This window comes from Lissotriton vulgaris, chromosome 1_1 (assembly GCF_964263255.1).
Source record: "Lissotriton vulgaris chromosome 1_1, aLisVul1.2, whole genome shotgun sequence".
In the NCBI taxonomy this organism is placed as follows: domain Eukaryota; kingdom Metazoa; phylum Chordata; class Amphibia; order Caudata; family Salamandridae; genus Lissotriton; species Lissotriton vulgaris.
The window spans coordinates 2133696349-2133722573 of NC_141685.1; the positions used below are offsets into that span (position 1 = coordinate 2133696349).

The window sequence follows — 26225 nt, forward strand, 5'->3', positions numbered from 1 at the left end:
CCCTCCACTGCACACCGAGAGGCTGCACCCAAAAGCTGGAGGGAGTAATAGGGCTGCCCTGCTATTCCCCCAACCCAAAGTACTCACAGTAGCAATACTCCATGTCAGGGCAGCTAGTTTCAAGGGTCTGGTCTACTCGCAGGTGAAGAGGCACGGGGCCAGGATCTGGACAGTCCCACCTCGGATACCCCTGAAAATCTCTCACTGCTCAAGGCCGTCGTAATTGGTGCGATTTTAAATTCGTGGCAACACGACCCTTGCAGGTGAGACTTAAATCGCCTCCGGGGTCTCCTACACTTCATTGCCTACGGGCGCAGCCGAATTGAGGCGCTGACGCCGGCACGCAGAGAATAGCCGCCGCCATATTAGGGGAAGGCAGGGTAGCAGTCCAGCTCTTGGACGACTCCCACCCTCCTCGCTATGTATAAAAGTCGACTGACTTCCCGTCCGCGGCGATGGCGCGCCCAAGGCGCGCCTAAGGCAAGCCCGTCTGCGCCCGTCCGCGCCTGGCCTGGGCCCAGGGCCAGTCCCCCTGCTCGTTTTACTGAGGTCAGCCCTATCTGCTGGACCAGAGAGCACCTTTTACAAATGAGATCAGGCATATGCTCGCCGCTCTCTCGCTGCCCTCCGTGTAAGTTGGAGGGTTGCCCTTTTAAATGCCCACACTGTGATCTGGTACTTCCTCCATGGGGTGAACGTGTCCCTCCACATGCCACCTTAGCCAAGCGTACAAGTCTCCCATTGACGCTGAGGGCTGGCTTGGTCAACTGTCGTTCTCTCCCCCGCCATGCTAGTGAGATCTGGACAGCACTTGTCTCACATGGCTGGGATATCCTGTTCCTTACGGAGTCCTGGATCAAAGACACTTCCAAACCGGATATCCATTTAGCCACCCCCCCTGGCTATCTTCTGATGCGTATTAACCGAGAGGGAAAAACTGGGGGTGGCCTTGCTATCATTCTGAAATTTCACCTGCGCCTAACTATCAAGAAACTCACGAATATAGGGCTGATTGAAGCCATGTATTTCACCATTTCGGATTCGGCTGCTGTTATTTTGGCCGGTATTCTAGTGTATAATCCCCCCAGTGCCTCAGCTCCTTCATTAATGCTGCTAGTTCACCTTATAGCGGACCTTTCCCTTAAACATCCGCACTTTATAGTGCTTGGCGATTTCAATCTTCATGCTGAAGACCCTTCCTGTTCTCAGGCTACTCAACTACTAGACACCTTGCAGGGCCTGAGCTTGTTCCAATTGATCCAGGGCCCGACGCATATAGCGGGCCATACTCTCGACTTAATTTTTTCAAATCTTCCCGGTATCACAGTTCACCCCTCCCTTCCCCTCACCTGGTCTGACCATTACCTTCTCCCGTTCGATATTATGTTCCCTTCTGCACCAAGTCCGGTGGTACTTGGTAGGGAGTACGGGAGAAAATGGCATAAAGTCACCTGCACTGCCCTAGATCCCGTTTTCTCGTACCCTCTTGACCCATTAACCAACGACATTGACGCAAGCGTGGCCCAGTTCAACTCAGCCCTATTGCTTGCCATTGAGGCCACCGCCCCCTACAGCCTGTCACCTGTGCAAGATCCCGCCCTTCCGCCCCGTGGTTTTCTCCAGCCCTGCGTGAGGAAAAAAGCCGCTGTCAAAAATTAGAACGCAGATGGCGACAAACTTATGATCCAGAGGCTAAAAGTATCTATAAATCTGCCTTAAAAAATTTCATCAAATTAAAAAGGTCCACAATGAGAGACTTCTTCGCCTTACAAATTAAAAATGCAGAGAACTCCGCAAAAACTCTTTTTTATATTGTAAAGGACTTTGTTAAGCCTCCCGCTATGACACCCCAGAACTTCTCTAGCCAGGCCTTATGTAATGGTTTGTCGGAATATTTTCAAGACAAAATTGACAAAATTACGTCCTCCTTTTCGTCTGCTCTGACACCTGTTCTAACCCCTCCCATTTCCAAGAACAGGGACCCTATAACATCGTCACTGGTGGCTTTTAAAGATCTTACTACTGAGTCTGCATTTAAGTTGCTTACTCAGTGTAAATCCGGTTCCCCTTTAGACCCGGTCCCACCCAAGGCCATGGGTAGCCTGGCTCCCCTTCTGATCGAACCACTCCTTTCAATCTGGAACTCCTCACTGCACTCGGGCCAATTTCCGACTGCTTGGAAGGAGGCCATGCTAGTCCCCATCCTGAAGAAGGTGGATGCGGATCCGGCGCAATTTTGTAATTACCGCCCCATCTCCCTTCTCCCTAAACCAGCGAAGGTCTTGGAAAAGGCTGTGTAGCTACAACTTGCGGATTATCTGGAAACTAATTCTCTGCTACACGATTCCCAGTCGGGTTTCAGAACTGGTTTCAGTACTGAGACGGCTCTCCTAGAGGTCTCTGAGACTATTCAAGAGTGTGTGGATAGGGGCGAGGAGGCCATGTTGGTATTCATCGACCTATCCGCCGCTTTTGATACGGTGTCCCATGTGATACTATTGGATCGCCTAAGGCAGATTGGATTGGGTGGTTCCGCTCTGTCCTGGATCAGTTCCTTTCTTAAAGGACGAACGCAGAGGGTTCTTCTCAAACCATTTGAATCTGAGAGTAAACCCCTTGTCTGTGGCGTGCCTCAGGGCTCTGCGTTGAGCCCACTGTTTTTCAACGTGTATCTTGCCCCATTGGCTAAGGTGGTGGAGTCCTGGGGGATCAGAGTTATCTCTTATGCTGATGATACACAGCTAGTGTTTTCTTTTAGGGATCACTCTGACTCCAGCTTCGCCAGTTTTCGCCACTGTCTAGGCGACATATGTTCCTGGATGACCTCTAACCATCTCAGGCTCAACACCGATAAGACGGAGGTCTTATTTTTTAATCAAAAAGCCACTATACCTTCCATTCTGTGGTGGCCGACCGTGCTTAATCCTCCTCCCAGCCCTGTCCAAACAGTTCGCAATTTGGGCTTCCAATTTGATGATGCTCTCTCTTGCAAAGCCCAAATAAACAAGGTTACGGCAGCCTGCTTCGGGAAATTGCGTATGATGAGAAAGATCTTTCCGTACCTTCCTGTGGATGCCCGTAGAACGGTCACCCATGCCCTAATAACATCACATTTGGATTATGCCAACAGTCTCTATGCCGGGGCCCCTTTGTATCAAATTGAACGTTTGCAGATCGCTCAGAACGCGGCGGCGAGGCTGATTGGCAATATCCCCTACCGTCAGTCGGTTGCATCCTTTCGTAAGAAGTTGCATTGGCTCCCCATCTCCAGGCGCATCCAGTTTAAGATGCTTACTCTTGCTTTTCGGGCCCTTAATGGGTCAGGCCCGGGATACTTGCGAAAGAGACTTGTACTCTCCCAATCGGTCAGATCTCTGCGGTCTAACAACCTACGTCTTCTTACAGTCCCTCGGTTCCGCTGCTCCAGAATGGGCGGTAGAGCATTCACTGTAATGACGGCCAAACTCTGGAACAACCTTCCTCTAGATCTTAGGTTCAATCCTTCTGAACCCCTCTTTCGTAGCCGATTGAAGCCCTGGCTATTTTCTACCTCATAATTGTCCTGTTCCTTTTCTAGTCTGCAGTCTACAGCGCCGGGACACCCCCGTTGGGGGTAGCCGTGCGCTTTATAAGCTTCATAAATAAATAAATAAAATCAGAGCGCTGCCCCTTGTGTACCACACCAGTCTCTGCCGGTGAGAACACAGTACCCCTAGAGGAGTGATGCAGACCTCACAGCTCACCTCTGCCTGTACTGCAGTTCCCAGTGGAGGACTGCAGCTAATGTTGGTGCTTGTTAGGTGCACGCAGGCCTCAGTGCGACCGTCCAATAGGCCTTGTGTGGCACTAAAGCTCCTCATGACAGGAAGATAGTGCCCAGTCTCTCTTTAGGCTAGGCCAAAACTCAAAGCAGGCCACGTCGTCCCTCGGCCCGGGGCCTGCCCGTCTGCACCGCTCAAGCCCTCAAACCATCTAGGGAGTAGTGCAGCACAGCCTCATCCCCAGCAGAGGTAGGGCTTTTGGGGCTCCGGGGGAGGAGGAACCACACAGGACTCCAGGGTCCAGGCATGTGCAGTCCAGCAGAGGTAGACACCGAACAGCAAACAAGCCTGGAGTCCCACAGCATTGCAGAGCACAGTCAGGAACCAGGGGGCAGGCTGCCACCCGCACCGGATGCCAGAAACTGCTTGCCATGTGTCTACTGCTCAGGCCCAAACATCCACAGCCCCTTCGGCACCGTGTCAGACACAGCAGGCCTCTACTGGATCAAGCAGCGGACTCAGGGGACCGGCAGCCTCATGCAGCCCAAGCCTGAGACTGCCAGAACAGGCCCCTGGGGGCACTCCCAGGCTGGCAGTCCCCAGTGGGGCCCACGCCTCCACAGACGCGGCCCGTCCGGCTAACCGGCTGGCCCGCTCACCCAGCTGAAGCTGCCAGGTGAGTCCTGATTACACTGTCCCCATGTGCAGGAGCCCGACAGGCAGCAGAACTCAGCCCTAAGGGTTTGCAGCACAGCCAGTGGCAGACGGCTCAATATTGGCACTGTTTAGTCCTGGAGAGCCCAGAAGATCACTTTGCAGCTGTGTCAGCAAGGCACCAGCAGCAGCTCCAACCGTGTAGGCCTACCGACTGCCAATGCAGTTCAAATTGCAGCAGCGCTGCCGGTCAGGCACTGGAGGCGGCCAATATGGGTCTGCGGCCCGTCTGCTGGTGCAATCTGAGGTAAGGGGCAAGGTGGATGGCTAGGAATATCGGGGGATTCAGCACGGATTTCAGGCCCAGGCCCGGGAGCTACATTCCTAGATTTACACTATCATCAGCGGTTGGCCAAGCCCCTAGGTCCTCATTATTTCAGTGTCATAAAAATCATCTTTAAGGAATCACTAGAGAAGCAATTGGTGAACTAAATAATTTAGTAAGTTCATATACAATACTTAGCACCTTTTTCAGAGGGAAACAATTTAAATAAGAAGTTGGGAATATCATTTTGATAATGTTTATCAACATTTGCATAGCTGCATTTTTTCAGTCACTGTAGAACAAGTTACTTACCTTCGGTAACGATATATCTGTAAGAAACAGTAGTTAGTATTAGATTCCTTACCTTAGAATATCCCCAGGCGTCAGTCTGGATCCGGAAACTTTTGCGTAGCAGTACCCCTGCGCGTCGGTAGGCGTCGTCTGCAGGCGTCCCCTAAGGCTCCGCGTCCGTCGTTGGCGTCGTGCGCCGTGATGACATCGCTGGAGTATATAGACGCCGCCTCCGCGCGCTGACGTCAGTTCTTTGTACAGAGCTTTTCCGTGCCAGAACACGCAGAGCCATGTAAGAACCAACACTGGAGCCATTTGAAACTAGGGCCCTGAAAGGGATGTCCTTAACCCTAGGTATCAGTTCGCAGAACGGGGAGGATGGGTGGGGCGGTAAGGAATCTAATACTAACTACTGTTTCTTACAGATATATCGTTACCGAAGGTAAGTAACTTGTTCATCTGAAAGAAACAGGTTAGTATTAGATTCCTTACCTTAAAATAGATACCCCAGCAATACCAACCCCGGTGGTGGGTCTACGAACCAATACAAACTTACACCAGAAAGTCCTGGAGGACAGAACGGCCAAAGAAGCCATCCCTCCGGACTTGACTGTCCAGGCAGTAGTGCCTCGCAAATGTGTGCAGCGAGGCCCACGTAGCCGCCTGGCAAATGTCCTGCAAGGGGACTCCCCGGCCGAGGGCAGTAGTAGCCGCCGTGGCCCGAGTGGAATGGGCCCTCAGCCCAACAGGAGGCTCCTTCCGAGCCAAAGAGTAGCACGCTTTGATGCACAGAACGACCCATCGAGAGATGGTCCGTTTATGCACCGCCCGTCCCTTCTTCGCACCCACGTAGCCAACAAACAGTTGGTCATCCACCCGGAACTGGCGTGTGCGATTCATATAAAATGAAAGTGCACGTTTTGGGTCCAGACGATTGAGCCGCTCTTCATCCTTTGAAGGATGCGGAGGCGGGAAGAAGGAGGGTAAGGTGATGGACTGCCCGATGTGAAAAGCAGAGACTTCTTTGGGCAGGAAAGAAGGTCTAGTTCTCAAAACCACCTTGTCTGGATGAATGGACATGAAAGGAGGTGTGACAGAAAGAGCCTGGAGCTCACCACTCTCCTGGCAGAGGTGATGGCAACCAGGAAGGCTGTCTTTAAAGTCAGGAGACGGAGAGGACAGGAATGAAGTGGCTCAAATTGAGCACACATCAAGAAGGTTAGAACCAGGTTCAAGTCCCACTGAGGCATCACAAACGGAACAGGTGGATACATGTGTGTGATGCCCTTCAAGAATCTTGTTACAATAGGGGACTTAAACAAAGAAGGCTGATCAGGTAGCCTTAGAAAGGCCGAAAGGGCAGAAAGGTAGCCCTTGATAGTGCCCAGAGCAGAGCCCTGCTGGGCAAGAGAGAGAAGAAAGAGGAGAACCTCGGAGAGAGGGGCAGAAAGAGGGTCCACAGCCTTTGCTGTGCACCATGCCACAAATCTGTTCCACCGGCAGGCGTATACCGACTTTGTGGAGGGAAGCCTGGCTGCCAGAATCACATCACAGACTTCAGGAGGCAAGTCAAATGGCCTCAACTGTCGCCGCTTAATCTCCACGCATGGAGGTGGATGCTGGACAGGTTCGGGTGGAGGACCGTCCCCTGCTGCTGCGACAGAAGGTCCTCCTGAAGGGGCAGGCGGATCGGGGGACCGACTGACATGCTGAGTAGCTCGGGATACCAGTACCTTCGAGCCCAGTCTGGAGCCACAAGGATGACTTGGGCCGGGTCGCGCCTGATCTTCTTCAGCACTCTGGGCAGAAGTGGTATAGGCGGAAAGGCGTATAACAGACCGCAACTCCACTCGCGCCGAAAGGCGTCGCCGTGCGAGTGCCGTCTTGGTAACTCCAACGCGCAGAACTGATGACATTGTGCGTTGTCTTCTGTGGCGAATAGATCTAACCAAGGCTCTCCCCATTGCAGAAAGAGGCCTTGCACCATGTCCGAGTTCAGACGCCATTCGTGATCCATCGAGCACCGACGGCTGAGTTCGTCCGCCCTGGCGTTCAGAGAGCCAGCCAGGTGTTGAACCACCAGGGTCACACCCTGATGTTCCAGCCACTGCCAGAGGCGCAGAGCCTCCTGGCAAAGGGTCCACGACCCCACCCCGCCCTGTTTGTTGCAGTACCACATGTCGGTGGTGTTGTCCGTGAACACCTGCACTACACTCCCGCTGACAAAGGGGAGGAAGGCCTTCAGTGCTAGACGAATCGCCCGTAACTCCAACAGGTTTACATGGAGCCGGGACTCCGCCGGAGACCAGATGCCTCTGATCTCTGCCTCTCCCAAGTGGCCTCCCCAGCCCTGGAGGGACGCGTCCGTCACAACAACGTGCTCCGGATGGGGAAGGGAGAGGGATCTGCCTCTGACCCAATCGCGGTCCGTAAGCCACCACTGCAGTTGTCTTGCAGTGCCCTCTGAGATCAAGACATGGTCGGACAGGTTGCCCTGATGCTGGGCCCACTGAAACTTCAGGTCCCACTGCAGAGCCCGCATCCGCCACCGGGCGTGATGCACCAGAAGGATGCAGGAAGCCATCAGCCTCAGCAGCCGCAGCGTCAACTTGACCGAAACCCGGGATAACGGCTGAAAGATGGGAATCAAAGCCTGTATATCCTGGACTCGCCGTTCCGGAGGATAAACCCGAAACTGCGCCGAGTCGAGAACTGCTCCGATGAAAAGGAGCTTTTGAGAGGGACACAGGTGTGATTTCGGCACATTGATGGAAAACTCCAGCTCGTGCAGGAGGTCTGCCGTCATCTGAAGGTGGTGGACGACTGTCTGGGGCGAGCCCGCCTTCAACAACCAGTCGTCTAGGTAGTGGAAGACTGAAGCCCCTAACCTGTGCAGATGGGCTGCGACCACCGCCATCACCTTTGTGAACACCCGTGGGGCGCTGGTAAGGCCGAAGGGGAGCACGATAAACTGAAAGTGCTCGTGCCCTACAGTGAACCGCAGGTAACGCCGGTGGGCCGGCAGGACGGGGATGTGAAAATACGCATCCTGCAAGTCCAACGCTACCATCCAGTCTTGCGGGTCTAGAGCAGCCAAGACCTGAGCCAAAGTCAACATCTTGAACTTCTCCTTCCGGAGGAAGCCGTTGACGTTCCTTAGATCCAAGATAGGACGTAGGCCCCCTTTGTCCTTCTTGGGTACCAGAAAGTAGTGGGAATAGCAACCATGTCCTACTTCTGGCCCAGGAACGCGCTTGATGGCCCCCTTGGCCAAGAGGGCCGTAACTTCCTCCTGCAGAAGTGTCAAGTGGTCCCCCGACACACGGTGGTTCTGCGGTGGCATGGCTGGAGAATTGGTCTCGAAGGGGAGGGAGTAGCCCCTTCGGACGATCTGCAGCACCCACCTGTCCGAGGTGATGGTGCGCCAGCGGGAGTGGTGATGGCGAACCCTGCCACCCACTGGCGTCACATGGGCCTGAAAGCACGGACTAGGAGGACTTTGAGGCGGATGCTGCGGGGGGAGGTGTGGTCTGACCTCGCCGTTGTCCCCGACCGCCTCCACGGCGGTTTCCACGGCCGCCACCCCGTTGATAGTTTTGTTGCGGCGCGTGGCTGGCAGCACGTGTGGGACCGCCCCTTCCTTGGCCACGAAAGGAGCGAAACAAACCCGTTTGCTGGCGCTGGGTCGAGAGACCCAAGGACTTGGCCGTGACCCTGGAGTCCTTGAAGCGCTCCAGCGCGTGGTCCGCTTTGTCGCCAAACAGGCGGCTGCCATCAAACGGCATGTCCATCAAGGCATTCTGGACATCTGCCGAAAAGTTGGCGGATCTCAGCCAGGCGTGGCGACGAATCGCCACCGTTGTGGACATCGCTCTGCCCAGCGAGTCGGTCGTATCAAGACCACACCTGATGGAGTATCTTGCTGCGTCTCGGCCTTCAATCATAGCTTTGCTGAGTTTTGCCCGTACCTCCGGCGGGCATTCCGGCAGCAAGTCCGCGACCGTATCCCACAGAGAGTGGGTGTAGCGGCCAAAGAGGCATGCGGTTTTGCAAGACCGCAGTCCCAGACTCAGGGACGAGAAGACCTTCTTTCCATACTGGTCGTACCTCTCGGATTCCCTGTCGGGCGGGGCCGACGGGAATGCGGTCTGGGAAGTCGAGGCCTGGATCACCAGACTCTCAGGGGTGGGATGGGTGGACAGGAACTTGGGGTCATCCGTACACGGACGGTGGCATCTGGCCACGTTCCTATCAACAGGCGAACCTGAAGCGGGCCTGGACCACGTGCCCAAAAGAACGTCAGACAAGGCGTCGTTGAACGGCAGCAGTGGCTCCTGTGGGCATGACTGCGGTTTGAGGACCTCAGTGAGGATGTTAGTCCTCACGGCCGCGACGGGGAGCTCAAGGTTTAAGGCCTTGGCTGCCCTCATCAATACCTTCTGATCGAACCACTCCTTTCAATCTGGAACTCCTCACTGCACTCGGGCCAATTTCCGACTGCTTGGAAGGAGGCCATGCTAGTCCCCATCCTGAAGAAGGTGGATGCGGATCCGGCGCAATTTTGTAATTACCGCCCCATCTCCCTTCTCCCTAAACCAGCGAAGGTCTTGGAAAAGGCTGTGTAGCTACAACTTGCGGATTATCTGGAAACCAATTCTCTGCTACACGATTCCCAGTCGGGTTTCAGAACTGGTTTCAGTACTGAGACGGCTCTCCTAGAGGTCTCTGAGACTATTCAAGAGTGTGTGGATAGGGGCGAGGAGGCCATGTTGGTATTCATCGACCTATCCGCCGCTTTTGATACGGTGTCCCATGTGATACTATTGGATCGCCTAAGGCAGATTGGATTGGGTGGTTCCGCTCTGTCCTGGATCAGTTCCTTTCTTAAAGGACGAACGCAGAGGGTTCTTCTCAAACCATTTAAATCTGAGAGTAAACCCCTTGTCTGTGGCGTGCCTCAGGGCTCTGCGTTGAGCCCACTGTTTTTCAACGTGTATCTTGCCCCATTGGCTAAGGTGGTGGAGTCCTGGGGGATCAGAGTTATCTCTTATGCTGATGATACACAGCTAGTGTTTTCTTTTAGGGATCACTCTGACTCCAGCTTCGCCAGTTTTCGCCACTGTCTAGGCGACATATGTTCCTGGATGACCTCTAACCATCTCAGGCTCAACACCGATAAGACGGAGGTCTTATTTTTTAATCAAAAAGCCACTATACCTTCCATTCTGTGGTGGCCGACCGTGCTTAATCCTCCTCCCAGCCCTGTCCAAACAGTTCGCAATTTGGGCTTCCAATTTGATGATGCTCTCTCTTGCAAAGCCCAAATAAACAAGGTTACGGCAGCCTGCTTCGGGAAATTGCGTATGATGAGAAAGATCTTTCCGTACCTTCCTGTGGATGCCCGTAGAACGGTCACCCATGCCCTAATAACATCACATTTGGATTATGCCAACAGTCTCTATGCCGGGGCCCCTTTGTATCAAATTGAACGTTTGCAGATCGCTCAGAACGCGGCGGCGAGGCTGATTGGCAATATCCCCTACCGTCAGTCGGTTGCATCCTTTCGTAAGAAGTTGCATTGGCTCCCCATCTCCAGGCGCATCCAGTTTAAGATGCTTACTCTTGCTTTTCGGGCCCTTAATGGGTCAGGCCCGGGATACTTGCGAAATAGACTTGTACTCTCCCAATCGGTCAGATCTCTGCGGTCTAACAACCTACGTCTTCTTACAGTCCCTCGGTTCCGCCGCTCCAGAATGGGCGGTAGAGCATTCACTGTAATGACGGCCAAACTCTGGAACAACCTTCCTCTAGATCTTAGGTTCAATCCTTCTGAACCCCTCTTTCGTAGCCGATTGAAGCCCTGGCTATTTTCTACCTCATAATTGTCCTGTTCCTATTCTAGTCTGCAGTCTACAGCGCCGGGACACCCCCGTTGGGGGTAGCCGTGCGCTTTATAAGCTTCATAAATAAATAAATAAAATCAGAGCGCTGCCCCTTGTGTACCACACCAGTCTCTGCCGGTGAGAACACAGTACCCCTAGAGGAGTGATGCAGACCTCACAGCTCACCTCTGCCTGTACTGCAGTTCCCAGTGGAGGACTGCAGCTAATGTTGGTGCTTGTTAGGTGCACGCAGGCCTCAGTGCGACCGTCCAATAGGCCTTGTGTGGCACTAAAGCTCCTCATGACAGGAAGACAGTGCCCAGTCTCTCTTTAGGCTAGGCCAAAACTCAAAGCAGGCCACGTCGTCCCTCGGCCCGGGGCCTGCCCGTCTGCACCGCTCAAGCCCTCAAACCATCTAGGGAGTAGTGCAGCACAGCCTCATCCCCAGCAGAGGTAGGGCTTTTGGGGCTCCGGGGGAGGAGGAACCACACAGGACTCCAGGGTCCAGGCATGTGCAGTCCAGCAGAGGTAGACACCGAACAGCAAACAAGCCTGGAGTCCCACAGCATTGCAGAGCACAGTCAGGAACCAGGGGGCAGGCTGCCACCCGCACCGGATGCCAGAAACTGCTTGCCATGTGTCTACTGCTCAGGCCCAAACATCCACAGCCCCTTCGGCACCGTGTCAGACACAGCAGGCCTCTACTGGATCAAGCAGCGGACTCAGGGGACCGGCAGCCTCATGCAGCCCAAGCCTGAGACTGCCAGAACAGGCCCCTGGGGGCACTCCCAGGCTGGCAGTCCCCAGTGGGGCCCACGCCTCCACAGACGCGGCCCGTCCGGCTAACCGGCTGGCCCGCTCACCCAGCTGAAGCTGCCAGGTGAGTCCTGATTACACTGTCCCCATGTGCAGGAGCCCGACAGGCAGCAGAACTCAGCCCTAAGGGTTTGCAGCACAGCCAGTGGCAGACGGCTCAATATTGGCACTGTTTAGTCCTGGAGAGCCCAGAAGATCACTTTGCAGCTGTGTCAGCAAGGCACCAGCAGCAGCTCCAACCGTGTAGGCCTACCGACTGCCAATGCAGTTCAAATTGCAGCAGCGCTGCCGGTCAGGCACTGGAGGCGGCCAATATGGGTCTGCGGCCCGTCTGCTGGTGCAATCTGAGGTAAGGGGCAAGGTGGATGGCTAGGAATATCGGGGGATTCAGCACGGATTTCAGGCCCAGGCCCGGGAGCTACATTCCTAGATTTACACTATCATCAGCGGTTGGCCAAGCCCCTAGGTCCTCATTATTTCAGTGTCATAAAAATCATCTTTAAGGAATCACTAGAGAAGCAATTGGTGAACTAAATAATTTAGTAAGTTCATATACAATACTTAGCACCTTTTTCAGAGGGAAACAATTTAAATAAGAAGTTGGGAATATCATTTTGATAATGTTTATCAACATTTGCATAGCTGCATTTTTTCAGTCACTGTAGAACAAGTTACTTACCTTCGGTAACGATATATCTGTAAGAAACAGTAGTTAGTATTAGATTCCTTACCTTAGAATATCCCCAGGCGTCAGTCTGGATCCGGAAACTTTTGCGTAGCAGTACCCCTGCGCGTCGGTAGGCGTCGTCTGCAGGCGTCCCCTGCGGCTCCGCGTCCGTCGTTGGCGTCGTGCGCCGTGATGACATCGCTGGAGTATATAGACGCCGCCTCCACGCGCTGACGTCAGTTCTTTGTACAGAGCTTTTCCGCGCCAGAACACGCAGAGCCATGTAAGAACCAACACTGGAGCCATTTGAAACTAGGGCCCTGAAAGGGATGTCCTTAACCCTAGGTATCAGTTCGCAGAACGGGGAGGATGGGTGGGGCGGTAAGGAATCTAATACTAACTACTGTTTCTTACAGATATATCGTTACCGAAGGTAAGTAACTTGTTCATCTGAAAGAAACAGGTTAGTATTAGATTCCTTACCTTAAAATAGATACCCCAGCAATACCAACCCCGGTGGTGGGTCTACGAACCAATACAAACTTACACCAGAAAGTCCTGGAGGACAGAACGGCCAAAGAAGCCATCCCTCCGGACTTGACTGTCCAGGCAGTAGTGCCTCGCAAATGTGTGCAGCGAGGCCCACGTAGCCGCCTGGCAAATGTCCTGCAAGGGGACTCCCCGGCCGAGGGCAGTAGTAGCCGCCGTGGCCCGAGTGGAATGGGCCCTCAGCCCAACAGGAGGCTCCTTCCGAGCCAAAGAGTAGCACGCTTTGATGCACAGAACGACCCATCGAGAGATGGTCCGTTTATGCACCGCCCGTCCCTTCTTCGCACCCACGTAGCCAACAAACAGTTGGTCATCCACCCGGAACTGGCGTGTGCGATTCATATAAAATGAAAGTGCACGTTTTGGGTCCAGACGATTGAGCCGCTCTTCATCCTTTGAAGGATGCGGAGGCGGGAAGAAGGAGGGTAAGGTGATGGACTGCCCGATGTGAAAAGCAGAGACTTCTTTGGGCAGGAAAGAAGGTCTAGTTCTCAAAACCACCTTGTCTGGATGAATGGACATGAAAGGAGGTGTGACAGAAAGAGCCTGGAGCTCACCACTCTCCTGGCAGAGGTGATGGCAACCAGGAAGGCTGTCTTTAAAGTCAGGAGACGGAGAGGACAGGAATGAAGTGGCTCAAATTGAGCACACATCAACCAGGTTCAAGTCCCACTGAGGCATCACAAACGGAACAGGTGGATACATGTGTGTGATGCCCTTCAAGAATCTTGTTACAATAGGGGACTTAAACAAAGAAGGCTGATCAGGTAGCCTTAGAAAGGCCGAAAGGGCAGAAAGGTAGCCCTTGATAGTGCCCAGAGCAGAGCCCTGCTGGGCAAGAGAGAGAAGAAAGAGGAGAACCTCGGAGAGAGGGGCAGAAAGAGGGTCCACAGCCTTTGCTGTGCACCATGCCACAAATCTGTTCCACCGGCAGGCGTATACCGACTTTGTGGAGGGAAGCCTGGCTGCCAGAATCACATCACAGACTTCAGGAGGCAAGTCAAATGGCCTCAACTGTCGCCGCTTAATCTCCACGCATGGAGGTGGATGCTGGACAGGTTCGGGTGGAGGACCGTCCCCTGCTGCTGCGACAGAAGGTCCTCCTGAAGGGGCAGGCGGATCGGGGGACCGACTGACATGCTGAGTAGCTCGGGATACCAGTACCTTCGAGCCCAGTCTGGAGCCACAAGGATGACTTGGGCCGGGTCGCGCCTGATCTTCTTCAGCACTCTGGGCAGAAGTGGTATAGGCGGAAAGGCGTATAACAGACCGCAACTCCACTCGCGCCGAAAGGCGTCGCCGTGCGAGTGCCGTCTTGGTAACTCCAACGCGCAGAACTGATGACATTGTGCGTTGTCTTCTGTGGCGAATAGATCTAACCAAGGCTCTCCCCATTGCAGAAAGAGGCCTTGCACCATGTCCGAGTTCAGACGCCATTCGTGATCCATCGAGCACCGACGGCTGAGTTCGTCCGCCCTGGCGTTCAGAGAGCCAGCCAGGTGTTGAACCACCAGGGTCACACCCTGATGTTCCAGCCACTGCCAGAGGCGCAGAGCCTCCTGGCAAAGGGTCCACGACCCCACCCCGCCCTGTTTGTTGCAGTACCACATGTCGGTGGTGTTGTCCGTGAACACCTGCACTACACTCCCGCTGACAAAGGGGAGGAAGGCCTTCAGTGCTAGACGAACCGCCCGTAACTCCAACAGGTTTACATGGAGCCGGGACTCCGCCGGAGACCAGATGCCTCTGATCTCTGCCTCTCCCAAGTGGCCTCCCCAGCCCTGGAGGGACGCGTCCGTCACAACAACGTGCTCCGGATGGGGAAGGGAGAGGGATCTGCCTCTGACCCAATCGCGGTCCGTAAGCCACCACTGCAGTTGTCTTGCAGTGCCCTCTGAGATCAAGACATGGTCGGACAGGTTGCCCTGATGCTGGGCCCACTGAAACTTCAGGTCCCACTGCAGAGCCCGCATCCGCCACCGGGCGTGATGCACCAGAAGGATGCAGGAAGCCATCAGCCTCAGCAGCCGCAGCGTCAACTTGACCGAAACCCGGGATAACGGCTGAAAGATGGGAATCAAAGCCTGTATATCCTGGACTCGCCGTTCCGGAGGATAAACCCGAAACTGCGCCGAGTCGAGAACCGCTCCGATGAAAAGGAGCTTTTGAGAGGGACACAGGTGTGATTTCGGCACATTGATGGAAAACTCCAGCTCGTGCAGGAGGTCTGCCGTCATCTGAAGGTGGTGGACGACTGTCTGGGGCGAGCCCGCCTTCAACAACCAGTCGTCTAGGTAGTGGAAGACTGAAGCCCCTAACCTGTGCAGATGGGCTGCGACCACCGCCATCACCTTTGTGAACACCCGTGGGGCGCTGGTAAGGCCGAAGGGGAGCACGATAAACTGAAAGTGGTCGTGCCCTACAGTGAACCGCAGGTAACGCCGGTGGGCCGGCAGGACGGGGATGTGAAAATACGCATCCTGCAAGTCCAACGCTACCATCCAGTCTTGCGGGTCTAGAGCAGCCAAGACCTGAGCCAAAGTCAACATCTTGAACTTCTCCTTCCGGAGGAAGCCGTTGACGTTCCTTAGATCCAAGATAGGACGTAGGCCCCCTTTGTCCTTCTTGGGTACCAGAAAGTAGTGGGAATAGCAACCATGTCCTACTTCTGGCCCAGGAACGCGCTTGATGGCCCCCTTGGCCAAGAGGGCCGTAACTTCCTCCTGCAGAAGTGTCAAGTGGTCCCCCGACACACGGTGGTTCTGCGGTGGCATGGCTGGAGAATTGGTCTCGAAGGGGAGGGAGTAGCCCCTTCGGACGATCTGCAGCACCCACCTGTCCGAGGTGATGGTGCGCCAGCGGGAGTGGTGATGGCGAACCCTGCCACCCACTGGCGTCACATGGGCCTGAAAGCACGGACTAGGAGGACTTTGAGGCGGATGCTGCGGGGGGAGGTGTGGTCTGACCTCGCCGTTGTCCCCGACCGCCTCCACGGCGGTTTCCACGGCCGCCACCCCGTTGATAGTTTTGTTGCGGCGCGTGGCTGGCAGCACGTGTGGGACCGCCCCTTCCTTGGCCACGAAAGGAGCGAAACGAACCCGTTTGCTGGCGCTGGGTCGAGAGACCCAAGGACTTGGCCGTGACCCTGGAGTCCTTGAAGCGCTCCAGCGCGTGGTCCGCTTTGTCGCCAAACAGGCGACTGCCATCAAACGGCATGTCCATCAAGGCATTCTGGACATCTGCCGAAAAGTTGGTGGATCTCAGCCAGGCGTGGCGACGAATCGCCACCGTTGTGGACATCGCTCTGCCCAGCGAGTCGGTCGTATCAAGACCACACCTGATGGAGTATCTTGCTGCGTCTCGGCCTTCAATCATAGCTTTGCTGAGTTTTGCCCGTACCTCCGGCGGGCATTCCGGCAGCAAGTCCGCGACCGTATCCCACAGAGAGTGGGTGTAGCGGCCCAAGAGGCATGTGGTGTTGCAAGACCGCAGTCCCAGACTCAGGGACGAGAAGACCTTCTTTCCATACTGGTCGTACCTCTCGGATTCCCTGTCGGGCGGGGCCGACGGGAATGCGGTCTGGGAAGTCGAGGCCTGGATCACCAGACTCTCAGGGGTGGGATGGGTGGACAGGAACTTGGGGTCATCCGTACACGGACGGTGGCATCTGGCCACGTTCCTATCAACAGGCGAACCTGAAGCGGGCCTGGACCACGTGCCCAAAAGAACGTCAGACAAGGCGTCGTTGAACGGCAGCAGTGGCTCCTGTGGGCATGACTGCGGTTTGAGGACCTCAGTGAGGATGTTAGTCCTCACGGCCGCGACGGGGAGCTCAAGGTTTAAGGCCTTGGCTGCCCTCATCAATACCACTGAATAAGCAGCCCCCTCCTCCAAAGCCACGGTAGGAGGCGAGACAAAGCCAGGGTTAGGGGAGTCATCTAGACCACTGGCGTCACCCAAGTCACCTGCCCAGTCCACATTGTACTGACATTCACGTGTCAGAGGGTCCTCAGACACCTCCCAATCCTCTCCGTAATCTACTCCCTCATCATATTCGGGTTCAACATAGTAGACCGGCTCCTCGGGGTTCACAGGCCCCATCGGCGTGGGACTCGGCGTCGGGCGACGCCGGTCCGGCTCCGTGACCGGAGTCGGAGAGGGTATGGCGGCGGCGCCGCCCGGAGCCGGCGCCGGAGAACCGGCGTCGGGGGCAACCCCGATGGAATCAGCATCGGAGAGGTCGGCTGGCCAGCCGGCGTCGATCCTGAAGGCCCCTGTGGCGCCGGGACCGGAGCCGTCGGCGGTGCTGGGGCCGAAGCACCCGGCGGCGTCGAGGCAGGAGCACCCGACCCGCTAGGGCCCTCGGACGGGGACACAGTGCCCAAAGGCGCCGTAGGCCCCGTCGGAGGAGACAGCTTCCTCATGGCCATGAGGAACTCCTCTATCTCCTCGGGCGTCGCGCCTTGCCCAGGGACCGTAGGGTATGGAGCAGGCCGGGCCGGCGGCTCATGCGGAGCCGCGGGGGTGGGGCCACCCGAACCCCCGGCCGCATCGCGCGAGCGTCGGGGGCAGTCGGGGGTACGATGACAACGCCCCGACTTCTTGTGTTTCCTACCTGAGGAACCGGAGCAATGGTGACGACTTCCGGAGCGTTCGTGACGGCTCTGCGACCGCTCCCTCGACCGCTCCCTTGACCTCCGGCCGGACCGGGACCGCTCTCGTCGCGGGGCCGACACCCGCAGCTCGAGTAGCTTGCGGGACCGCTCCCGCCGAGCTTTACTCGTCAAGGCCCGGCAATCGACACAGGCATCCACGTCGTGGTCGGGGCCCAGGCACCGGAGGCAGAGTCGGTGATGGTCCGTGACCGACATCGTGCGGTCGCAGTCATCACAGTTCTTAAAACCAGGCATCCTACCGGCACCGTAGAAGATTATCAAAAGATTCAACAACTTTGGTCAAAAGACCGGAGTACTGCTCTTCTCGGATCTGCGCTAACTGGCGCGGAAAAAAGAAGAACTGACGTCAGCGCGCGGAGGCGTCGGCTATATACTCCAGCGACGTCATCACGGCGCACGACGCCAACGACGGACGCGGAGTCGCAGGGGACGCCTGCAGACGACGCCTACCGACGCGCAGGGGTACTGCTACGCAAAAGTTTCCGGATCCAGACTGACGCCTGGGGATATTCTAAGGTAAGGAATCTAATACTAACCTGTTTCTTTCAGATACGGAAATTACCAGAAATTCAGAAGGCACAGAAACATAGAAATTCGACATCTGCCAGCAGGGGAAAAATAAATAGACTTCATGTCCCAGCCGTCAAGTAAGACTGGCATCTAGTCAGGCCAAATACAATTTCAATGCCAAGTAGTCATCTCTCATCGACCTGGGTCCGGTTCATAAAACCTGCCTGGTATAGGGCCTCATCACACAAACAGGAGCAAGTAATTGTGCGTGGCTCAATCATTTTAATGTGGTGAAGCCCCAATAAAATGCAGAAGTCACACATAATTGCTACCAGCACCACCCCGTGATGCTTGATACTTGGCAGGACTGCTGCTTCCTGCACCTGGGTTGAAGAGTTAGCACAAGTGTGGCGCTGAACGCAGCTTAATGCCTCAGGCAACATGTATTCCAAAACTTCTTGTCACTCTGTTACGTCTCCAAGACGTGAACAGACCTGCTCCAGAGTACCGGGTGGCCTCATAGGTACCCCGAGAGGACAGATTCTCCTGTAAATGTGTAAGCGATTAAGGGTCACATGTACGAAACGTTTTTTTTTGTTGCAAACGGCCCGATTCTCAGAATCTGGACATTAGAGATCACAAAAATGCTTTTTGGCATGTACAAAGTACAAATAGCGGCACAGAAACTTGTTACCAAATTGCACTTTGGGTTTTGTGATTTAGTATTCGGAAGGGGCTTGTTTAGGGCGCTCCTTCCTAATAGCGAATCGCAGTCGTATGTGTGAATGTTTTGCAACCAAAATGCAGTCCCAAACCATTTGCCAATTATGGCCTCAAGGGACTTCCCCTTTGAAAATGGTCGGTAAAACATTTTTAAGAGCAGGCCAGCAACTGCCTGCTCTTAAAAAATGAAAAGAACACTTTTCATTTATATTTTTTTAAACACATCCCTTTAAGGGAACGGGCTGCATTAAAAAAAAAGGTTGCTTTATTTAAAAACAATCACAGATATGGTGGTCTGCTGACCCCAGCAGACCATCATCCCTGTGATGAGCGTGATTACTAATGGGTCGCAAATTGCGGCCTACCTGATTAATATTCATGAGGCAGATCAATTTGCAACCCATTTGGAATCGCTAGTAAAACTTTAAGTTTTTTTTCATTATGAATTGCTATTTCCTAAAAGACGATTCGCTAAGAATCGCAATTAGGAAATTGCAGTTCTGAAGTTTTGCACATGTGGCCCTAAAACTGAGCTGGAGGTGAGGGTCATTCATTGCACATGTGCTAAATTCACACTACTCCTGTTGTCTCCTAGAGATAGAATCGACCGCTCAGAACCATGGGGAGAGCATGTGTGGGCAGCGAGTGAGCCTGATGGGCACAGTGCCTACCGAAGTAGCACCCAGGAAGGCTGTTATGATTTTGTTACTAGTAGTCTGTAGTATTGTATATACGAAGAACTTTATTTCTTGAAAAGATCAGCACTGGTCTGGGCATTCATCTTATTGGGTTGCTGAGCTCTGAGCTCAAACACCCTCACACTAGCTCCCTGAGAAGCCTGTGACTAGTCACCCCGCTAGTCTGAGAGTCAAGTGCGGAAAGAGTTGAACTTGGCCCAGTTTGCAGAGCCTTAGTAAGAAGTTCCCTTGGGATATCAGGGGTATATTACCCCAAACCATATGACCTATCCATGTAGCTGAGCCATAGTCTGACAACCTTAAATGACTGCAAAGGACACTGTGAAGAAACAAAAAAGCTGTACCTTAAATCCATAGACTTTCATGTAAAACTTCTCAAGGACGTTGAGGCCTAGTTGTGTTTTTACATATTTTGGACTTCCAATCATCCTGACATGTACTGTGATCTGGAAATGATTCTTTTTCTGGCAGACAAACGCATCATCAAGTGTAGAAAAATTAAAGCCTTTATCTGTAACAACCTGGTACCCCACAGTTGGCCTGCAGGAAGAGAAAAGAGAATAAGGTGAACATATGGAGATCATTGTTTGCATTTCCCTTCACATGTTTTAAAACAATTAGATGTTTTGTATTAATTTAATTAAAATTGACAACTGTTCCTTTTATGTAGAATCATACATTTATGTAGGCCTTATTAATGACTTCTATGTGAATTAATAATTATTTCTTTTACTTACCTATTTCCTGACCTGATCATTAAAAAACAACAGTGCCTGCACTCCATACTCCATGTAGAATCTCTCAACCTCATGTGCTTTCACGCTTATGGAGTGCCACTTTCATGTGCACTTTGCAAATTTTCATATTTTAAAGTTTTAGTGGGATTAATTTCTTCGACTGCGTATTCACTTTGAAGGAAATGTCCCTCTATACTGGATTAGACTTGGCTTCTACAAAGGTATCTTATTTCATTTTTAACATTGATCACGAGTTAGAAGAGAGTGTTAATAATTGTTGGTTGTAAGGAATAGCAAACTCTCAGGGATTCAATCTCATATTCAATCTCATATGAAAGACAACTCAACTACTGTCATGTTCAAGACAATACTATCACACAAATGCTTCAGTATTACAACTACATATATATGTGACAGACACTATTTCATATTTACTTATGTTTTATATAATTTGGGAAATCATTACATTACACCTCATAAAGTAGTTTAGTTACGTAGGCGTGGGTGACTTCGCTTTTTTGGCCAGTAGCAAAATATTTAGTGGTACCTAAAATTTAGTGACCAGCACACTAAGGGCCATATGTTTCAAGCAAATTAGCATTGGCAAAGGCCTTTGCCAATGCTAATTTGCTAAATGGAATGTATGAAACATTTTCGCAGCAAAATAAGGAATCAAAAAATTTGCCATTCCTTATTTTGCGATTGCACTTAAGGAATCGCAAATTTAGTGATTCCTTAAATGCAATGTATCAAATAAAAAATAATGCAAAAATGCCCATAAGGAATCGCAAATTACCACCAACTTCTAGTTGGTGGTAAGTTGCGAATTCTTTTCAAAAAGCAATTTATTTAAAATCCAAAGGTGGCATATGACGCTCATACATGCCCTTAGGGCATGTATGTGCGCCATATGCCCACTTATGTCATTTTCAGGGGTGCAGCAGGGTGTTCTTGTGACACCCTGCACCCTTGAAAATATTCCTAAATTGCGATTAGCAAATTGCTAATCGCAAATATCCCATTCATTTCTATGGGCCTGGCCCATAGAAATGAATGGGAAGTTTGCGATTAGCAATTTGCTAATCGCAATTTAGGAATGTTAAGGAATTTCTAAAAAGAAGCGATTTCCTACATACATACCATTTTGCGATTTCTAAATAGCGATTCCTTAAAAATCGCTATTTAGAAATCGCACATTGGCATGATGATACATATGGCCCATATTCTCTGTGTTTCACAGTTCGCTCTGTAATTTGTCAAAACACCCCTGGGGCCATATGTTATTCCCGCAGCTCTTTTTAAAACCAATACTCCTCTTGGGGAAACTTGGTTTAACCATTTACTTTGATCCATTTTTAAACACTTTCATGATCCAGACACCTGGAAAGGGTCAATCTTACATCTTTTATACAACCAGAGGGATCCCTCTAAATTATCAATTTACTGTCTAATCATTTTGTTGGTGATGGTGTTATGTAAGTATCATTGATGTAAAAAAATCAACAAAAAAATCAAGAACAAGCAGGATGAGTATACAGCAAGCTATGACATCACGTGGGGTGTCAAAAGATTGAATTAGGAGGGCGGTCAAATGGTTAAAATAAAAAACTCAACTCAGCTATCAAAGAAATTTCTTGAGATTCAGAACCAGTGAAGGTATTTTAGGTGGGAAGAAACTTAGGCCTGAAATAGAGCTTAGCAGACAGGTGTCAAAAATGTGAAAGATATCCTATCCGCCTTATATACAAGTGCATAATATGATAAGGCACTTGTAATAAGGCGGAGGGATACATCATGTTTGTGATGCAGTAGAAGCTGCTAAACTCTAAATCAGGCCGTCTGTGACTATCAATGAGGCATCAGATATGATATGTGAAGTTGTCAGATCTAAAACAACCAGAGCCGATGCCCACCTACCAATATGAAGCCAGTGAGCTGCAATGAGTAGACATTCTAAAAGGAAGCAAAGAGAATCTAATAGCTTGAACAATTACTTATGGTAACTTGGGCCCTTGGTGTTTTGTTCAGGTATTAACACCTGAATAAATGTATGTGATTTTGTTTCATTGTACATAATAATGCTGAAACAGGTTGCAGCTTATCAATGGCATGTTGATACAGTAATAGAATAAAAATATTTCTTTGGTGAAATATTGTGTATGCTCATGTTTCTATCCCACCATCATTTGTAGCGCCTGCTTACATGACAGCCTGCTAAATATTCAGTGGCCTGTGTAATGAATTGAGGATGCTGTGCTGATGACTGCACTGCTGGGGACCATTCCACTGAAGACTTGAAGCATCAACTCTTCGGATTGTTCTTTAAATTATGGATTACAATAATCGTCTTTCCCTTCATTCTGAATACTGTTATGCCCTCACATGGACACATTCAGCTAATAATGACGTGGTTTACTGTTAAAATGTTATTCTAATAAATGTAAATTTTGTTCATGTTTTACGGAGACTCAGTTTGGATTTATTTAGTTGCAGGGGCTGTAGACGTCTTCCATTGACATTGGCTTTATATGAACGAATATCTTAATTCTGCGAATTAAAAATATACCCGGAGGAATCTGTGCCTTTCGACATATCTCCAAACAGCAGAATGAATGTAATGAAAGAAAAAACACGCTTGCTCTCAGAGTTCTTCCAAAACAGATATTGTATGCAATATTTAAACCTTTTAACTGTCTTTATTCGGTAATAAGCCCAAGATTACAAGCCCTCAATCTTGATTATATTTTCCAAAGTTTTCAGTGTATCTCTGGCTTAACCTAGTCTGTTTCTTAATTATTAGTCAACATAAACAAAAGAACTGACTCTAAAATGCATGAAAGGTCATTAGCACTTACAGTTTCTCATAATTACTGTTAAATATACTGTTCCAATGTGCAGCTTGGTATGTCTGCCAGGTTATTGACTGATAGCATTTGTCCATATAGGTAGCACTCTGTCCATCACTGTCATATCCAAGTGTATCTGCAGCACAGTCTTGGCTCACTGCAACAGAACAAGAGCCAAATAAATATAAAAAACATTTACATCATTAACCACCTTACAAATCTGAAACATTCAAATCCTAGCACACAATTTCTGTAGGTCCAGACACAGCATAACATTTTAGTAAATCTCCCCCATAATCTTGACAAAGTTTGGAGAATTAGCTAAAATGATGTATAAAGAAGAGACACAGGTAAAAGAAGCAACCCACTTTGAAGCTTGAAAATTGTATCAACAAGCTGGATTAGAATTTGCTGCTGATCTTCCAGTGAAGTAGACCATGCAAACCACCATATCACATTAACTCCAGCCCTACTATAATACATGGCATTCTCCTCTTTCTTTTGTATCGTTGTTTTAAGTTCATGATCTAGCTTGTTTTTTCAGTTTAATTAAATGTAGCTCTTTTTTAACCACAGCCACAAATGCTTCTAACCACACTCTATGCATAGAGAGAATGTCTTTGACATCAAGCCATTGAGAGTGTCAATTGGTAGTGATGAAACACATAGAAGAAAAGCTGTAGTGTTGCCTAATTTTGTGAGGCCTCACCCAAGATGTCCACTAGTGTTCATGGAAGTGATGTCACAAAACGCACTGAAGTCAACTCGGGTGAAAAAGAGAGCACTGCAGGGAGTTATCTTTTCAATTTCAGGCTTGAGGGACAGATAAGTACCAAGCATGTGGGCAGTGGTGGCTGGCAGGAAACGGGGTTGGGGTGCAGGGGGGAACAGGCGGGGCAGGGGAACAAAGGGGCATATTATCAGGCAGGGCGTTAATTTATCGCTGTTTTAGCGGCAGGAAACTGCCGCTAAAGCGGCGATAATGGGCTTGATAATATGGCCTTGTGAATTCCAATAGAAACCCATGTTCTGGTGTGAACATGGGCTTCTATTGGAATATCCAGGGCATATTATCAAGCCCATTATCGCCGCTTTAGCAGCAGTTTTCTGCAGCTAAAACGGCAATAATTTTAACACCCTGCTTGATAATATGTCCCTCAATATTTAAAAACAAAAAAGAAAGCTACAAACACAAGGACAGGGGCCTGCAAGGACCAGCAGACTATTTTCTTTGTGTTTGGATTTCCAAATGGAAAACTGTTTTTTTCAATAGCCAATGCTCCTTCACAGAAACCAGTGTTAATTTAAAAAAACAAAAAAAAAACTTCCATTTGGAGAAAAAAATTCAGAGGGAGCACACACTGATCTCCAGGAATGACCACCGCATATAATCCCCAAGGCTGCCAACATGATTCCCAAAAAGGAAGGATCCCTTTCCAATTTAAGAATCAGTTAATACCTTCTTTGAGGTTTCAGTAACTGAGCAATGGTTTGGACCACAAAAGCAGTCGCAAACCACTGACAGTGCATACCGAATCACAATTTGAAAGGAACACTCATTTTGCACCCCTTCCAAATTGTAATCAGATACAGCCAAAAGCCCTATTTTACAAACCGAAAAAAACATTTCTGACTCATTAAATGGGTGTTGCAGACTTGAACTAGGCTTTTTTGGAGCAAGACCTTTGACCTCCTGGTCAGGGAACTCTGCTCTCCCCTCACTCAGCTCCAGCACCTCCCTAGTTACAGGTAGGTGTTCAAGTCCCTCCTCCACCCTCAGGCTCCTGCCTGCGCCTCATCCCTGGTGGTCCAGTGGGAGACCCTTGCTCTTCTGCTAGTCTGCTCTGCCAGCCTTGTCTGCCTGCCTTTTATCTGTCTGCCTTTGTCTGGTTTTCTGCTCCATTTGTGGACTCTCTGCCTTCTTGTGCCTTTTGGTCTTTTTGTACTCTTTTGCTTTTTTTCTATTTGTGCTTTTTGCCTTTTTGTCTATTTTGTCTATTTGTTTTCATATTGTGCCCTTTTTCACTCTTGTTTGCCATTTTCCCACCGCTGCTGCCCCTCGGCCCTTCCCCACTTCCCAGCTGCACTCCCTCCCCCGTCCCCTACTTAATGGTGGCCGCTGTGTGACAGGTTGAGCAAGACCTCTGACCTCCCGGTCATGGAACTCTTCTCTCCCCTCGCACACCTCCGTCATTGCGCTGCTGCCCCTAGCACCTCTCTGGTTGCAGGTAGGTGTTCAAGGCCCTCCTCCACTTGCAGGCTCCTGCTTTCATCTCATCACTGGTGGTGGTCCAGTGGGAGAGCCTTGCTGGTCCGCTTTGCCAGCCTTGTCTGTCTGTCCTGTGGTTTTCTGCTCCATTTGTGCACTTTCTGCCTTCTTGAGCCTTTTTTTCTATTTGTGCTTGTTGCCTTTTTGTTTATTTTGTCTATTTGTTCTCGTATTGTGCCCTTTTTCACTCCTTTTTGCCTTTTTCCCTCCCCCATGCCTGTTCCCGCTCCCATCTCCCAGCTGCGCTCCCTCCCCGTCCCCTACTTAATGGCAGCTGCGGCGTGCAGCTGACACACCAACGGCAAGCCTGTCTGCTTTCATTTGCGACCCGACCGGACCAGCACCAGAGATCCTGGTTCTCCGACCTGCCTCCGTTATGACTCAGCTGCCCTCCACGCACTCAACCCTGAAAGAAACAACTGCCAGCTGGCAACGCTGAACACCACCATGGCCAGTTCTCCTGCCGACACAGCTGCCACACCTTCACTCACCTCCGGATCCCCATGGCTACTGCCCACCCACCGGAAACCATCTCACCCAAACCCCTGAGCTGCATCCTCCTCAATGTACGCTCCTTGCACAGACAAGCAGTAGAAATTGGTGACCTCCTCGACACCCTGTCGCCATACTTCACCTTCCTCACAGAAACCTGGACCAACACAGCCTCCGCCCGACATCGCTACTGCAATCCCTGACGGATACAAGACCCCGAGGAAGGACCGTCTCAACCACCCGGGAGGAGGCCTCACCGCCATGCACAAGAACTCCCTCCGACTCACCACATAAGCACGAATGACTCCTCGTCCCCCAGGGAACATCTC

General features: G+C 51.3%; 1 protein-coding gene across 1 annotated transcript in view; it reads right to left on the reverse strand.

Moving 5' to 3' along the window:
- Positions 1 to 26225, reverse strand: part of MYRFL (myelin regulatory factor like) — a 1005707-nt gene that overhangs the window by 486927 nt on the left and 492555 nt on the right. The window contains exons 6-7 of the mRNA XM_086921958.1: positions 23145 to 23292; positions 19897 to 20092 (exon numbers count right to left, since the gene is read on the reverse strand). Of these exons, the coding sequence (XP_086778084.1) occupies positions 19897 to 20092; positions 23145 to 23292 (344 nt within the window). The remainder of the gene's footprint in view (positions 1 to 19896; positions 20093 to 23144; positions 23293 to 26225) is intronic.